The sequence below is a fragment of the Macaca mulatta genome, chromosome 1 (genome assembly GCF_049350105.2).
Source record: "Macaca mulatta isolate MMU2019108-1 chromosome 1, T2T-MMU8v2.0, whole genome shotgun sequence".
Classification (NCBI taxonomy): domain Eukaryota; kingdom Metazoa; phylum Chordata; class Mammalia; order Primates; family Cercopithecidae; genus Macaca; species Macaca mulatta.
Genome location: NC_133406.1, coordinates 7,284,377 through 7,301,552, shown reverse-complemented (window position 1 = coordinate 7,301,552; position 17,176 = coordinate 7,284,377). Strand labels below are relative to the sequence as shown.

At 39.3% G+C, this 17,176-nt stretch overlaps 1 protein-coding gene across 1 annotated transcript in view; it reads left to right on the top strand.

The window, feature by feature from the left end:
- Positions 1–12,762, top strand: part of WDR64 (WD repeat domain 64) — a 157,408-nt gene extending 144,646 nt beyond the window's left edge. Inside the window, exons 25-28 of the mRNA XM_015127227.3 lie at positions 1,247–1,352; positions 6,011–6,091; positions 7,048–7,161; positions 12,216–12,762. Coding sequence (XP_014982713.3) covers positions 1,247–1,352; positions 6,011–6,091; positions 7,048–7,161; positions 12,216–12,299 — 385 coding nt within the window. The 3' untranslated portion in view covers positions 12,300–12,762. The remainder of the gene's footprint in view (positions 1–1,246; positions 1,353–6,010; positions 6,092–7,047; positions 7,162–12,215) is intronic.
- Positions 12,763–17,176: the final 4,414 nt, after the last annotated feature.

Genomic DNA, 17,176 nt, shown 5'->3' with positions numbered 1-17,176 from the left:
ATTCAGCCCAGCAATCTCTTTACTTGGTATAAACCCAAAGGAATACAAATCATTCTACCATAAAGATACATGCATGTGTATGTTCATTGCAGCACTATTCACAATAGCAAAGACATGCAATCAACCTAGGTGTGCATCAGTGGTAGACTGGATAAAGAAAGTGTGGTACACATACACCATGAAATACCATGCACCCACAAAAAAAGAATGAGATCATGTCCTTTGCAGGAACATGAATGGAGCTGGAGGCTATTATCCTTAGCAAACTAATGCAGGAACAGAAAACCTAATACTGCATGTTCTCACTCATAAGTGGGAGCTAAATGATGAGAACACGTGGACACATAGAGGGGAATAACACACACTGGGGCCTACTTGAGGGTGGAGGGTGGGAGGAGGGAGAGGATCAGGAAAAATAACTAATGGGTACTAGACTTAATACCTGGGTGATGAAATATCTGTGTAACAAACCCCCATGACACGAGTTTACCAAAATAACAAACCTGCACATGTACCACTGAACTTAAATAAAAGTTAAAAAAAATAGTTATGACTTTCTAAATATATACATAATTAAGTTTTGACTATAGGGGAAGCTTCCTTGAACTATACAAAAGTCAAGCACTGGTCTTGTAAAAGAGGTTTCCTAGTCCCTAATATACAGTTTCCCCTCCCACTCCCCAAGTGCTATTAGTGAATTTAAATACATGAAATGGCCGGGCACAGTGGCTCAGGCCTGTAATCCCAGCACTTTAGGAGGATGACATGGGCAGATCACTTGAGGTCAGGAGTTCGAGACCAGCCTGGCTAACAGGGCAAAACCCCATCTTTAGTAAAAATATAAAAAGTAGTTGGGCGTGGTGACGTGCACCTGTAATCCCAGCTATTTGAGAGGCTGAGGCACAAGGATCACTTGAACCTGGGAGGTGGAGGTTGCAGTGAGCCAAGACTGCACTACTACACTCCATACTGGGTGACAGAGCGAGACTCTGTCTCAAAAAATATAAAAATAAATAAATAAATAAATAAATGGAATGTTCTGGCTGAGTGGGAGTTGCTGTGGTTTCTTTAGAGGAATATTTGGGAAACCAAGTGGAATAAGAGTTGGGTTCAGAGATATTGTCACTGGGACTGATGCCATAGGAACCAAGAAATGTGGGCACCAGAGAAGGACATAATGGATCTTTGTTTAGTTGGCACAGAATAAAAAGTATGGGTATGTACTTATTCTTGTCTCTATATGCAGATGGAGAAAAATGAGCTCAATGTCTTTGCTTTTCAAACGCACACCTCCCAAGGCCTTTGAAGTGGAACAGGACTTCAAGTTTTTCAAGTCTCTTTCTTCTCCTAAGGTAGCTTAAAAAAAAAAAAAAAGAAAAAAAACAGCAACAACAACAAAAACCTTGCTTTTGTTTTTCTGAATTCAAATATGTCTAGTAATATAACATATTAATTTTTTATTGATGGTATCACAAATTACCACAAACTGAGTGGCTTAAGCAATATAAATTAATTATCTTACAATTTTGGAGGCCAAAAGTTCTACATGGGGGCTACACTGAGGTGTCGTCACCTGAGCTGAGTTTCTTTCTGGAGGCTGTAAGAGAGAAGCCCGTATTCCTTAGCTTGTGGCTCCCTTCCTTCATCTTCAAAGCCAGAAATGGACCCGACATGGTGGCTCACCCCTGTAATCTCAGAACTTTGGGAGTCCAAGGTGCGTGGATCCCCTGAGGTCAGGAGTTCGAGACCAGCCTGGTCAACATGGCGAAAAGTAAAAGTAAAAAATCTCTACTAAAAGTAAAAAAATCAGCCAGGCATGGTGACAAGCACCTATAGTCCCAGCTACTTGGGAGGCTGAGGCATGAGAATCGCTTGAACCCAGGAGGCGGAGGTTGCAGTGAGCTGAGATCACACCACTGCACTCCTGCCTGGGTGACAGAGTGAGACTCTGTCTCAAAAAAAAAGAAAAAAAAAAAAAGCCAGAAATGTGTCCTCTCTCTGACTATAACTCTCTGACCCAGCAGGAAAAATTCTCTGCTTTTAAATATTTATGTGGGCTGGGCGCAGTGGCCTGTAAACCCATCATGTTGGGAGGTCAAGGTGGAAAGATATCTTGAGTCCAGGAGTTCAAGACCAGTCTAGACAACATAGTGAGACTAGGTCTCTATTAAAAATTTGTTTTAAAAGTAGCTGAGCATGGTGACAGTGCACCTGTGGTCCCAGCTAGTTGGGAGGCTGAGGTGGGAGGATCACTCGAGCTCAGGAATTTGAGGTTACAGTGAGCTATGATCCCACCACTTCACTCTAGCTTGGGCGAAAGAGTGAGACCCTGTCTGGAAAAAAAAAAAAGAAAAGAAAAGAAAAAACAACAAAAGATTAAAGTGATTAGACTTGGCTTGCCTAGAGAATATAGCATAATCTCCTTGTCTCAAGGTTCTTAACATTAATCATATCTGCAAAGTCTCTTTTGCCAAGTAAAGCAATATATTCACAAGTTAGGAAGTAGGAGAAAAGGATGTAGACATCTTTGGTAGCTGTTCTTCTACCTTTCACAGACAGACACGTTTTCCTTCAGTGCAGAATTAAGAGATAAAAGTGTACTATTGTTCATTCTATTTCTAATTTTAACACTTCTAGAGAACAGATATAAAATGATTCTTTAGGCTAAGGTCTAGCATTAATTGATTTCCTCAAGGTTTTCCACAAAAGAAACCAAATGAACCTTTCTAAATGTATCTCCCATTACTAACCTACAGTTACCCCACCCTCTACAAATCAAACTAATTACTGTTTCCTGAGCATTCCTCTCTGTCTTCTGCCCTACAATTTAGTTCCCCTGGGATGTCCTTGCCACATCTATAACCTCTTCCATCTGTCCAAGTCCACCCTATCTTTGTAACACATAGAAAGGTTAGTATACAGGGGCCGGGCACGGTGGCCCGTGCCTGTAATCCCAGCATTTTGGGAGGCCGAGGTGCGCGGATCATGAGGTCAGGAGATTGAGACCATCCTGAGCAACACGGTGAAACCCCATCTCTACTAAAAATACAAAAAATCAGTGGGACGTGGTGGTGTGCACCTACCCCAGCTACTCAGGAGGCTGAGGCAGGAGAATCGCTTGAACCCAGGAGGCGGAGGTTGCAGTGAGCTGAGATGGCACCACTGCACTCCAGCCTGGGTGACAAGAGTGATACTCCATCTCAAAAAATAAAATAAAATAAAAATAAAAATAATAATTAAAAAAATAACAGAAAAAGGTTACTGTACAGGATATGGAAAGAACTCCTAAAATCAGTGAGGAAAAAAGAGACAATTCAACAAAATGGTTTAAAATAAGGGGCTGGGCAAGATGGCAGAGGGGGACTCCATAGGAGCCCTTCCTCCACAGAAGCCAGATTGACAAATACCAAAAAGTCTGAAAAGATCAAGGGTTGGTGTTTTGTGGCACAGTCAGAACACTAATATGCTGATGGTAGTGGTGTAAATTGATAGAACCACTGTGGAAAGCAATGTGGCATTATCTAGTAAAGATGAAAACAGGCCTATCCTATTAAATGTATACCTTGGGGAAACTTGAACTTCTCCTTAGGAGACAGGTACCAGGAGGCTCAGAGAAGTGCAGTTTGCAATAGCAACCCCACTGAAAGCAGCCTAAGTGCTCATCAACAGGATAATGGGCAAATAAATTATGGCATATTCGTAAATTGGAATACTATAGGCCTGTGAAAATAAATGAATGAGAGTAACGCTCATCTATAAGACTGAAGGTTTGAAGCAACCATTGAATGAGCACAATTTTGCACAAGTATATCCATAACAATTTCATTTATGTAACAGTCAAAAACAGGTAAAACGAAACAAAATGTTGTTTGGGCAAGAAGCATGTATTAGGTAAAATTATATAAACAAAAGCAAGATAATTAAAAACGCAAAATTCTGGATTGTCATTTATGTCTGAGGGTAGATGAGCCGGAGTGAGGTGAGGGAGAGCTTCACATACGGAGAAGCTCAAAGTTGGGGGTGTTGTTCCAATTTGTAAAACAGACAGCAGATCCACAAGCGTCCACTGAATGTTCAGTATGTCATTATTTTTTAACAGTATCTACCTCACATTTAATAAATATTTAATCTTCAATTCTTTTCAAATGAAACAATTTTCTAAAGCTTTACCTTTCTGTCCAAATGGAGCTGTGGTACCTTCTTTTCCCTCAAGACAGGGTGATAAGGAGGGAAGCCAGAGGATGTGGAGTCTAACAGACTTAGATTTAATTTTAGATAAGTTCCTTCTTTCTTTCCTCATCTGAAAATCCTTCAAAGGGTTTTTGTGAGAATTAAATGAGAAAATACATACTAGGTACATTTTAGTTTCTCAATAAACATTAGTTCCACTTTCACCAAAGGCCCCATGTCTCCCTGCTTCATGTCTCATAACATGTTCTATCATCGTGTTCTACATTAAGATAGAATTATTCCCATCCTGGCTAACTCGGTGAAACCCCGTCTCTACTAAAAACACAAAAAATTAGCCGGGTGTGGTGGCGGGCGCCTGTAGTCCCAGCTACTTGGGAGGCTGAGGCAGGAGAATGGCGTGAACCCAGGAGGTGGAGCTTGCAGTGAGCCAAGATCCTGCCACTGCACTCCAGCCTGGGTGACAGAGCGAGACTCCGTCTCAAAAAAAAAAAAAAAACAAAGATAGAATTATTCAGCTGGGTGCAGTGGCTCATGCCTGTAATCTCAACACTTTGGGAGGTTGAGACAGGTGGATCACCTGAGGTCAGGAGTTTGAGACCAGCCTGGCCACCATGGTGAAACCTGTCTCTACTACAAACACAAAAATTAGCTGGGCATAGTGGCGGCCGCCTGTAATCCTAGCTACTCGGGAGGCTGAGGCAGGAGAATCCCTTGAACTCAGGAGGCAGAGGTTGTAGTGAGCCGAGGTTGCACCATTGCACTCCAGCCTGGACAACAAGAGCAAAACTCTTTCTCAAGAAAAAAAAAAAAAGGAATTATTTGTATAATTACCTCTACTTCCCATCCCTACCACTAAATCATAAGCTTTTTATGAGCAAAGATACATGCATAGCCTGTAACAGATACTCAATTTTGTTGAATAGGCCTAAAATAGTACAACCTAGAAATAAAGACTGGAATTCACTTTTAACATTCTCTTTCAATTTAGAGATAAGAAATCATTTTTTAAGTAACTTAACTGAAACATTAAGTAAATTTGGAGAAATCTTTATAATGGATTTTAGAGCCCTTGAAATGAAATAATTGAATGCCCCACATATCATAAGCTTTACTCTTTTTTTTTTTTTTTTTTTTGAGACAGAGTCTCACTCTGTTACCCAGGCTGGAGTGCAGTGGTGTGATCTCAGTTCATTGCAACCTCCGCCACCCATGTTCAAGCGATTCTGCTGCCTCAGCCTCCCAAGTAGCTGGGACTACAGGCGCATGCCACCACGCCCAGCTAATTTTTGTATTTTTAGTAGAGACAGGGTTTCACCATGTTGGTCAGGATGGTCTTGATCTTTTGACCTCATGATCTGCCCACCTTGGCCTCCGAAAGCGCTGGGATTCCAGGCATGAGCCACTGTGCCCGGCTGCTTTATTCTCTTTTTACCTCAGTTGGTTGGTAAAACAACAAAAGTTGAATGCTAAAGTTAAATTAAAATGCCTTTCCCTTAGGACTCTGATTTTCACCAGCAGTCTTATTTTGCCCATTCCTTTTCATTCTGAATTATGTAATATTTATCTATTCACTTCTTCTGTTAATTTCTTTTTTGATGTATTGTGACCATGAATGATGATACAGCGGTACTAAACCTTACAATTGAATAGCACCTTACTTTACATATGATTTCATTTGATTCTCATAACGAGGTAACAGGGAACGCCCTTGTCTAAGATCACACATCTAATAAGTGACAGAGTCAGGATTTGAACCCAGGTATTTTACCAGTGATAGGATGTGCCCCTTTCATTAAACATTCATCCCTTTGTTTTGCAGATTCGAAGATATCCCTTGGAAGGTTTTGTGACTGAAAACAGAGAGGCAGGGATTGTTTTTGGCTCTCTGCCTATATACAGGGTGAGTTGGAGTTTCTAGGAGTAGAGGGGTCACAGAACAGTAGGGAATCTGCCATCTCATTCCTGGGCTACCAAGCAAGGTTGGAGAAAATCATACAGTCAAGTGGACCGTTGCCTCCAAAAATGTATCATGTGCAGTCCCAGAAAAGTCTTGGGCTGTGTGTGTCAATGACCGGGTCCCTTATCTCTGCCATACCACATGGTGATTATTTTGAACGTTCCTCTGATGGCTCATCAACTACAGGGTAAAATCCAAATGCCTTTGCTTGGCTTATACAACCTCCAGGATCCACCCTCTTTTTTCACCACCTTCTCCTCATACTCTGCCTATATTCCAACCATATGAAATTACTTTCCATGCCTTAACCATCACTGGTCTCTCCCACACCTCTGAAACTGTGCCTGTGCTGCCCCCCTGCCCAGGATTCATTCATTTCTTGTTTCCCTCCAAATCCCTACTCATCCTTTAAGTCTCTATCCCAGGTAACCTTGGTTAGACAACTAGTTAATTAACCCAAGAAATAATAAGCCAGAGAGCAAATATTTCAAATTAACTTACATCTTAAATGTTATCTTTCCTAAGAACATGTTGTGATAGGTATCACACGTAAGCTAACAGATGATGCTAAAGGCTGAACTATCAAGATTTAATAGTGAATTTCTAAAGGGTAGACTGAATGCAGTGTCTCACATCTGTAACCCCGGAATGTTGGGAGGCAGAGGCAAGGAGATTGCTTGAGCCCAGAAATTCGAGACCAGCCTGGGCAACGTAATGGGACCCTGTCTCTATTTTAAAAATAAAAAATAAAATAAAGGTTTAATATTGAGCAACTGGGAAGAAGGGGGCTGTGTATTTTGAAGCAGCTGAGCCTTCTCATTCCTCATCCCAATTCCTGAAATCATATTACGGAAGTCATCACTTTGAGTGTGTCTCACTGACTAATTTATGGCTTCCAGATATCAAGCCCCACTAGTCTGAGATTTCTTCCACTGATTGGTGTAGAAGCCCAAAAAGACTCTTCAGATGGCATTACAGGAAAGAAGAAGGGAGGTCATGTTCAACATGAAAAAGTAAGTTAGTACTAATTCCACAGTTAACTCCAATTTCAGTGTATCCTATTTCTGTTTTTTTTTTTTTAATATGTCTCTGCTTTCAGAAACATTCTGAACCTAAAATCATTTCAGTTCATAATTTTTTTTTTGAGGCGGAGTTTCACTCTTGTTGCCCAGGCTGGAGTACAGTGGCACGAACTCAGCTCACCGCAACCTCCGCCTCCCAGGTTCAAGCGATTCTTCTGCCTCAGCCTCCCAAGTAGCTGGGATTACAGGCATGTGCCACTGTGTCCGGCTAATTTTGTATTTTTTTTAGTAGAGACGGGGTTTTTCCATGTTGGTCAGGCTGGTCTCAAACTCCTGACCTCAGGTGATCCACCCACCTCAGCCTCCCAAAGTGTTGCGATTACAGGCGTGAGGCACTGATCCCAGCCTCAGTTCATACTTTTTATGAATATTCCAGATGTGTGTGTTTTAGCTCAGTGAGATGAAAATCATGAATTTTCTGGACATAGAGAGAGAGAAAAATCAAATAAGATCAATAAGCCTCAGCTAATGAAGCTTATCTAGAGCTTTATGACTGAAATTCACCGAGCTGTTCTAGAAACCAGGAGATTTGACATGACATAGAGGAGGGCTGTGTAAGCATCCCTGCGTCTTAATTTGGTTGCACCTACAGAGTAAAGCCATGACATTGATCAGTTTCTGTCTGAGCTGCAAGAATTTCTCTGAAGTATTAATAAAAATAACGAACATGCAGTGCTTTATAGTTTGCAGTGATTTCATAAATGATCTATTTGATTTTCACAGTAAGTACAAAGAAAATATTATACTCTCTTAGAGCTGGGAAAAAATGGAGTCTAAAGTAAGGTCAAGTGCCTTACCAAAGATCACATACAAATGAAGTGATAAGCTGAGATCCACTTTTGACTCCAAATTCCATGCTCATTCAATTAAACCATGATAGCCTACACTGCTATCACTATATAACCTATCACTCTTCTACTAGTTCTAGAAGCTTTCAGGGGCCTAACTTAACCCGTGGCCATTTATCCAGTCTTTAAAATAGAACAAACATTAGGAGGAAGATATAGCACATTGTAATTTCTTATAAGTCTCCTTTCTATGAAGTCAGATTAAAATTAAAAAGGAGTTGGCCTTTATTGATTGTGCCTAATTCAGTAATAGATAAATACTGATAACAACAACAATGATATTCAAAGCTGCTTTGTTTAATATTGAAAATTTGCCATAATATTATTAGCTTGTGCACTTAAGGAGACTATGAATAATTTCTGTTAATCAACTCTGACAATTATTTGAGTAAGAATTTTTGGTATTAGAAGAGTTTTCTGGTAAAAAAAAAAATATCATTTACTTTTAATCGTTTTATGTAACTGACGAAACACAGTTGTATAAATAATCCAAAACCTTGTCTAGAGACGTGGAAATGAAAAAAAAAATCCAAAACTAAAAGGTAATAAAGAAAGTATTTGTATTTGTTTCCTGCACGACTCTGTGAATATATGCATTATGTTTTATAATTCATGTATTTTATGCCTATTTGCACTCTTAAATTTTATCTCATCTGATGTTATATAATTTACATTCTTTAAGTAAATACTAAGTGACAGAAAGAAGATGGCTAAATATGTCTTAGGTACTGGGGGAAAACAATATGGAATTAAAAATTATTCACAGTTAATCTACATGAAGACTAATCTACACTCCAATAACCAGAGTTTGACTCTACTATAATCAATTTTATTAGAGATAACAAAGAATGATAAATTATCCAAACATAAAGACATTTTTAAGATGTCTAATAACCTGATGTTCTGACAGATCCTTTATTTTCTCTTAATCACTCTGACAGATTGTTGATCACACCGGAAAGACAAAAGGAATAGATGTCCTCCTTTGGTTATAGAAAATAGATGCCTTAATTTGCTTAAATTGAAAAATCCTCACATAAAACTCTCTTCAGGTTTACTAAAGGAAATAGTCAAGTCCGGGCGTCAAAATTGGTTTCCAATATAAAATTAAGACCCTGTTAAAAATTGTGCACTTAGTAAGATGACAAAATCTGGAAACTGGGATGGATTGAAGCACCACTATGCTACCTGTCTATAATTTTAGAACTCCAAAGAGCCTAAATGGAAAAATAAGGGATGAAATAAAACCAATAGTTAGACACCAAATGCCTATTTTCATAAAAACACTTCCAAAATTGTGGGCATAAAACGACCCCAGAAATTTAGGCGGAGAAATTTCACTTCAATGAAACAAATATTTATGGAACACCTTAAAATATTCATCATGTCCCCTGCACTGTTCCGAGCACCAGGAATCCATTTATAGATTAAGGAACTTAAAGTACAGTTGGAAGAAAGTCCTTTGAGTAAAAGGTTCAATAACAGATATCTTAGTCTCTTTTGACTTATTATTTTTAAATATAGAAATGCTAATTCTGAATGTGAACTTCTTTAAATCATGTATACATCTCTTTAGAATTAAACAACACATTATAAAATATTAATCATGGTACAACAAAAGATAAATCAGAACATGAGTTTATATTTCCTTTTCCGTCTAAATGTAGGAAGAGAAGGGAAGAAAGTGAACTTTGGAAAGTGTAACCCATTTTCAAAATTGTGGAAACATGTCCAATCATGCAAAAATGGCTAAGTGAAAGATGGTATATGTGATAACATACTCCATAGTTTTTCCAAAGTATTTAATGACAAGCCAGGCACAATGGCTCATGCCTGTAATCCCAGCACTTTGGGAGGCTGAGGCAGTTGGATTGATTGAATCCAGGAGTTTGAGATCACTCTCGGAAACATAGTGAGACCTTGTCTCTCCAGAAAAAGAAATACAAAAATTAGCCGGGTGTGGTGGTGTGCACCTGTAGTCCCAGCTACTTGGGAGGCTGAGGTGAGAGGATCACTTGAGCCTGGAAAGTGACCGTTGCAGTGAGCCAAGATCATGCCAAAGCATTTCAGCCTGGGTGACAGAACAAAACTCTGTCTCAAAAAAAAAAAAAAAAAAAAGTATTTAATAACAGATAAATTCTCACAATTTTATTTTAGGTGAAAAGAATATATAAACCGTAACTCAGTAATATTTCTAACGATAACAGCAAACCTTTGTTTTCAAATCAATGTTGCCCAGTATGATACTGTGCACTTGCTATGCCCTCTTTCATTTCATCTTTGCAATAACACTTTGAGATAGTTGCAATGATCATCCTCCTGTTACAATTAAGAAAACTGAAACACAGAGGATAAGTGATTCCTCTGAGATTCCAAAAGAAGCAAGTCATAGAGCTGGGATAAACTCAGTCACTTAACTTCAGAGCCTGGACACTTAAATGCAATGCAGTATAATTCAGAGATGGGTGAGCTGCTAGGTCTCTCCTGGTCAGAATAACCTTATGAGAATTAACAATTAATGAACATTAGAGAGCCCCACCCTTCCCATCTTTTTCAGTCTCCTCACTGATTTAATTTTTTTCACAACTCTGATCACTACATGACATTATATCATATAAAAATTCATTTTTTCCAAAAGTATGTTTCATACAGCTTCATTGTTCCCCTAAAAAGTCATTTTTATTGCCTTTATCCCACTAGAATGTAAGATCCACGAAGGCAGAAACTTTGCCTGACTTACTCTCTGCTGCAGTGCCAATGTCTAGAACATAAGAGACACTGCAGAAACATTTGCTGAATGAAATAGTGGATTAGGGTTTTTTTTTTAGACGCAGTCTCGCTCTGTCGCCCAGGCTGGAGTGCAGTGGCGCGATCTCGGCTCACTGCAAGCTCTGCCTCCCGGGTTCACGCCATTCTCCTGCCTCAGCCTCCCGAGTAGCTGGGACTACAGGCGTGAATTAGCTTTCAAAACAAGTAGAAAAAGAAAAAGAGAAAATAAAAGAAAGATCTGTGCAGCCTGAGAAGTTCCCTCTGCTGGGGTTTAGCAGGTTGATCAGGGAGCTAAGCCTCCTACCTTGTCTGTGGGAGAAAGAGGAGTGGTCATGTGACCTGTTAATGTTCAAGCTTAAAGGATCCTACTGTAAGTGTTTGTGTGCTGGTCCCATCAGCCCCCGTCATGTGGTCCTGGCAGTCCTGTTTGGCCTGCAGGAAGTGCCTGTTGTTTCATCTCAGAATGGCTGCCTCTAGGATGCTTGAGTTGCTGTTTATTAACCTGGGCCCTGTAAGTGGTTGAATATTGACCTTAGGAGCTCACTCTTCTCCCTTTCCTTATAACTCTCTACGTCTCCTCTTCCCTTTTTCTTCTTTCTTTCTTCTTCCCCATCATAGACCATAAAATCAAATTAACATGTATTAGGAATATTGGTTGAACATTACTGATATGAATTTTTAAACCAAATTAGTTTAAATTTTATACCTATTTCTTCCAAAAATAATCAATGCAAAACAAACTTTTATTAGCTGGATGCGGTGACACATGCCTGTGGTCCCAGTTACTTGGGAGGTTAAGATGGGAGGATTGCTTGAGCCCAGGGGTTGAGGCTGCAGTGAGCTGTGATGGTGCCACTGCACTCCAGCCTGGGTGACAGAGCAAGACCCTGTCTCAGAACAAAGTAGAACACAACAAAAACCAACCTTTTAGTCCTCATTTGTGTGACTGATAATTACTTGATTTTATTTTCCTACGAGCCAATGGACTCTGATGTTATTAATCTACAATATTAATTATTAATCATGCTTGCTTCGGCAGGACATACACAATATTAATTATTAATTAACCAAGTCTTGTTTTGTTGTGACCCAACCCCTTCCACACTGCAGCTGCGTCCCAGAATGGTTAACTGTCCAGTTAAGTAGCTCTTCAGCTTCGGCTTGTCCACCGCATCCTTCAGGAGCCCCACCTCCTACTTTTAACACACTTTCATCCTGAAGTCCCATAGGATTGTTAAGTAAATAACTATTCATTTTTTTCTAGGAGGATTAAAATCTCTATGTAAATAAGCAATATGACTTGGCTCTGGAAAACTGTGTTTGTCGGTACAATGCCAGTTACTAACTGACATGCTCTTTATTTCACAGGTATCACGAAGAAGAAGTTTGAAAAAAAATTTAGTTCCACAAATAAATCTGGCTTCTTCCTTCTTCCCAGCTATACCCAAGTAAGAAGAAAAAATCAGAAATGGCTGCTGCACATAAAATGGCAACGTTTGGATGATACCTTCTCTTTATTTCAGGATGAGAGGGAGAAACCAGCAGACACTATCTGCTGTCATTTCTGGTGTCATTCACCAGTCATTTCTGGTGTCAGGCCATCCTACTGATGGGGAAGATTCTTTAGGGAGTTCTGGTGACCTGAATACCAAGCAAGGAGCAAGCAGCCAGAGGTTTAGGCAGTGTTTCTCATTTACTATCAGCAGACTGACACATAAGAAAACAAATGAAATCAACCGCATTGGTAGGTCTAAAATCATATGCTTATCAATGTTTAGCTTTCCACTTCCTCCCACCGGTCACCTTACTCCAGAGCCAGAATGACTGTCAGGACATGTGCAGTAAGACGCACTTTCAGGTCATGCTATGTGTTGTGCCAAGAGAATTATTATTAAAAAGAAAAATACGCCAGTCAGATCTCTAGATGTTTGTCTTCTTCAAACATTATCTTCAAACATCATTTAGAGAAATATTATCTGGAAGAAAATGTCCTAAGTTTATTCACATGTAGTCCAGACATGACTCCAGATAAATATAAAAGGTGGCAAAGAAAGGAAGAAAAATGGGTCAAGAAATAGAAAAAGCATAGTAACATGGTAGATTTAACCTTAAATATATCAATAATTATGAAACCTTTAATATGTTAAGTATGCAAATTTAAAAGGTTGCCAGAATGGATTAAAACACAAAATCCCAACTAAATGTTGTTTATAATAAACACATTTAACATACAAGGACACCAAAATCTTAAAAGAATGAAAAAAGATAGATGATGCAAAATCTAACCTAAGAAAATCAATATAGTCATATTAATATTAAAATACACTTTAAGAAAATAAAGTAAACAAGAGTCTTTATAACAGTTTTATTAATAATAACTCAAAATTGGAAAAGGCCTAGCTTCCACAACAGAAGAATGACTAAACAAACTATGGTAGGGTAGGACAACGGAATCCTCAGCAATTAAAAGGAATAAAATGCTAATGCATGCATTAACACAGACCAATCTCAAGAATATGTTAAGTCAAAAGAACTTTTCAGAAAGAATACATGTTGTATGATTCCATGTTTATAAAATTCTACAACAGGGAAGACTAATATTCAGTTTAAAAAATTAAAACAATGCTGGCCTCTGGGAGAGAGGGCAAATGTCACAGACAGATTTAGAGATTTAGAAGGGGTACGAAAGAACTTTCTGAGTTGAATGGTAATGTTCTTCATTTTAATAATGTTTGGGTTATACAGCTAGGTGTGCATTTCAAAATTTATTGAATGATATTTCCGCATTTCATTGTATGTGAATTTTTTCAAAAAATTAAGAACTGTAAACTAATATTCTCATTGATATGCATGCTAATAGGATTACTAGTGTCTTCAACTTACTTTGAAATGAATCAAAAAAATAAGATGAACTAATGGATAGAGGGATGGGCTGATAGATGGATATGTGTTAGAGCATATCTAAAACCACATTAATTATGGAATCTAGGTGATAGGAATATAGGTATTCATTATGGAATTCTTTCAAATTCTCTGTTTTCATTTTTTCCATATTAAAAGAGAGGAGGGGAAAAAGTCTAATGAAGAAATCAATATAACATTTTAGAGAAAACTTTGAGGAATTCTATCTAAATGCAAAGGTATATTTATGTTCATGGCTTTGAGGATTCAATATTGTAAAGATGTAAGTTCTTTCTATACTAGTCATGTATTGGTGCATAACAATCAAAAAAATTGAGTGGCTTGAAACAGCAATCATTTATTTGCTCATAACTCTGTGGGTTAGCAATTTGGGTTGGCCCCACCTGGGCATTTCTTCTGGTCTCACCTGGTGCCACTCACACAACTGCAGTGAGTGTCTAAATGGTCTAAGATGGCCTCCTTGTGTTTGATGCTGATTGCTGACTGGACTTCTCTTTCTGTGTGATCTCTCCTCTCCAAAGAGCCAAGGGGCCAGATTACAGTGCTCGCATCTGTAATTCCAGAACTTGGGGAGGCTGTAGTGGAAGGATCGCTCGAGCTCAGAAGTTTGAGACCAGCCTAGGCAACATAGCAAAACTCTGTCTCTACAGTTAATACACAAATTACCCTGGTGTTGTGGCACAGGCCTATAGTTCCAGCTGCTGGAGATGCTGAGGTGGGAGGATCACTTGGGCCTGGGGTGTCAAGGCTGCAGTGAGCTGAGATTGCACCACTGCATACCAGCCTGAGTGAGTCAGCGAAACCCTGTCTCAAACACAAAACAAAAACACAAAGAGGCGAGACCACAGTTCTTCACATAATGATCTGATGGTTTCAAGAAGGTAAAAACAGAAGCAACAATATCTCTTGAACCACTGAGTACAAAAGAAAGATAGGTTAATTGAATTATATTACAGTTTAAAATTCCTGTTTACCAAAGAGAGACTATTAAGAAAGAAAAAAGGCAAGCTGTAGAATGGCAGAGATTTTTGTTACATGTAACAAAGAAAGGACTTATATCTAAAATATATAAAGAACTCCAACAAATCAATAAGAAAAATCAAGGCAATCCACTAGGATAGGCAAAAAAAAAACCAAAAACCAAAAAACAAAAAACATGAACTGACACTTCAGAGAAGAGGCTATACAAATAGCCAATACATGTATTAAAAAGTGCTCAACTTTCTTAACAATAATCAAGGTAATGCTAATCAGAACCATATTAGATTAAATAATCAACAAAAAACAAAAACAAACTCCTGGGACTAATAATCAATTATACCCAAGGTTGTAGGATACAAGATTAATACGCAAAAGTCAATTGCTTCCCTATTTACCAGCAATGAACACGTGGAATTGAAATTAAAAACACGATACTTAGGCAAAAACCTAACAAAATATGTAGAAGAATTATATGAGGAAAACCCCAAAACTCTGATGAAAGAAATCAAGTAACTAAATAAAGGAGAAATAGTCCATGTTCATGGGTAAGAAGATTCAATATCATCACGATGTCAGTTTTTCCCAACTTGATCTAAAAATTCAATGCAATCCCAACCAAAACTCCAGAAAATTACTCTAGGGATATTGAGAAACTGGTTCTAAAGCTAATATGGAGAAGGAAAAGACACAGAATAGAAAACACAATATTGAAGAAGAAGAAAGAAGTTGGGGGACTGATATCAAGACTTAGTATAAAGCTATCATGATCAAGACAGTGTGGTACTGGCAACAGACTTAAGAAATAGATCGGGCCGGGCACGGTGGCTCACGCCTGTAATCCCAGCATTTTGAGAGGCCGAGGCCAAGACGGGCGGATCACGAGGTCAGGAGATCGAGACCATCCTGGCTAACATGGTGAAACCCCATCTCTACTAAAAACACAAAAATTAGCCGGGCGCGGTGGCGGGCACCTGTAGTCCCAGCTACACAGGAGGCTGAGGCAGGAGAATGGCGTGAACCCGGGAGGCAGAGCTTGCAGTGAGTGGAGATCGCGCCACTGCACTCCAGCCTGGGGGACAGAGACTCCGTCTCAAAAAAAAAAAAAAAAAAGAAATAGATCAATGGGACAGAATAGAGAGCCCAGAACCAGACCCACATAAATACAGTCAACTGATCTTTGACAAAGAAGCAAAGATAACACAATGGAGAAAAAGATAGACTTCCACACATAGTGCTGGAACAACTGGACATCCACGCGCAAAAAATGAATTCAGATGCAACCTTACATCCTTCCCAAAAATTAGCTAAAAATGGATTATAAGCCTAATTGTAAGATGTAAAACTGTAAAACTCCTAGAAGGTAACAGGAGAAATTTTAAGTTTCCTTCAATTTGATAATGATGTTTTAGATACAACACCAAAGACACAATCTATGAAATAAGGAATTGATGAACCGTACCTCATAAATAGATTCTTTTTTTTTTTTTTGGAGACAGAGTCTTGATGTGTCGCCTGGCTGGAGTGCAATGGCACCATCTCGGCTCACTGCAACTTCCACTTCCTGGGTTCAAGCAATTCTTGTGCCTCGGCCTCCTAAGTAGCTGGGACTATAGACGTATGCCACCACACCCTGCTACTTCTTTGCATTTTAGTAGAGACAGGGTTTCGCCACGTTGCCCAGGCTGGTCTCAAACTCCTGAGCTCAGGCAATCTGTCTGCCTTGGCCTCCCAAAGTGCTAGGATTATAGGCATAAGCCACCATGCCTGGCTTTGTAAACTGCACTTCATTAAGATTAAAATTATCTGCTCTGTAAGAGACACTGTCAAGAGAACGAAAAGACAAGACAAAGACTGGGAGAAAATATTTGCAAAAGACACTTCTGATAAAGAACTGTTATGTAATATACAAGAAGAACTATTAAAACTCCACAGTGCCAGTCATGGTGGCTTAGGCCTGTAATCCCAGCACTTTGGGAGGCTAAGATGGATGGATCACTTAAGGCTAGGAGTTTGAGACCAGCCTGGCCAACATGGTGACCCTATCTCTACTAAAAATACAAAAATTACCAGTTATGGTGACACATGCCTGTAGTCCCAGCTACTCGGCAGGCTGAGGCAGGAGAACTACTTGAATCTGGAAGACACAGGCTGCAGTGACAGTGAGCCAAGATTGCACTGCTGCACTCCAGCTTGGGTAACCAAGCAAGACTCTGTCTCAAAATAAATACATATAAATAATATAATTCTACAGTGTGCTTGGCATGGTGGCTCACACCTGTAATCTCAGCACTTTGGGAGGCCAAGGTGGGCAGCTCACCTGAGGTCAAGTGTTCAAATCTAGCCTGGTCAACATGGTGAAACCCCATCTCTCCTAAAAATACAAAAATTAGCCAGGCATGGTGATGTGCATCCCTGTAGTCTCAGCT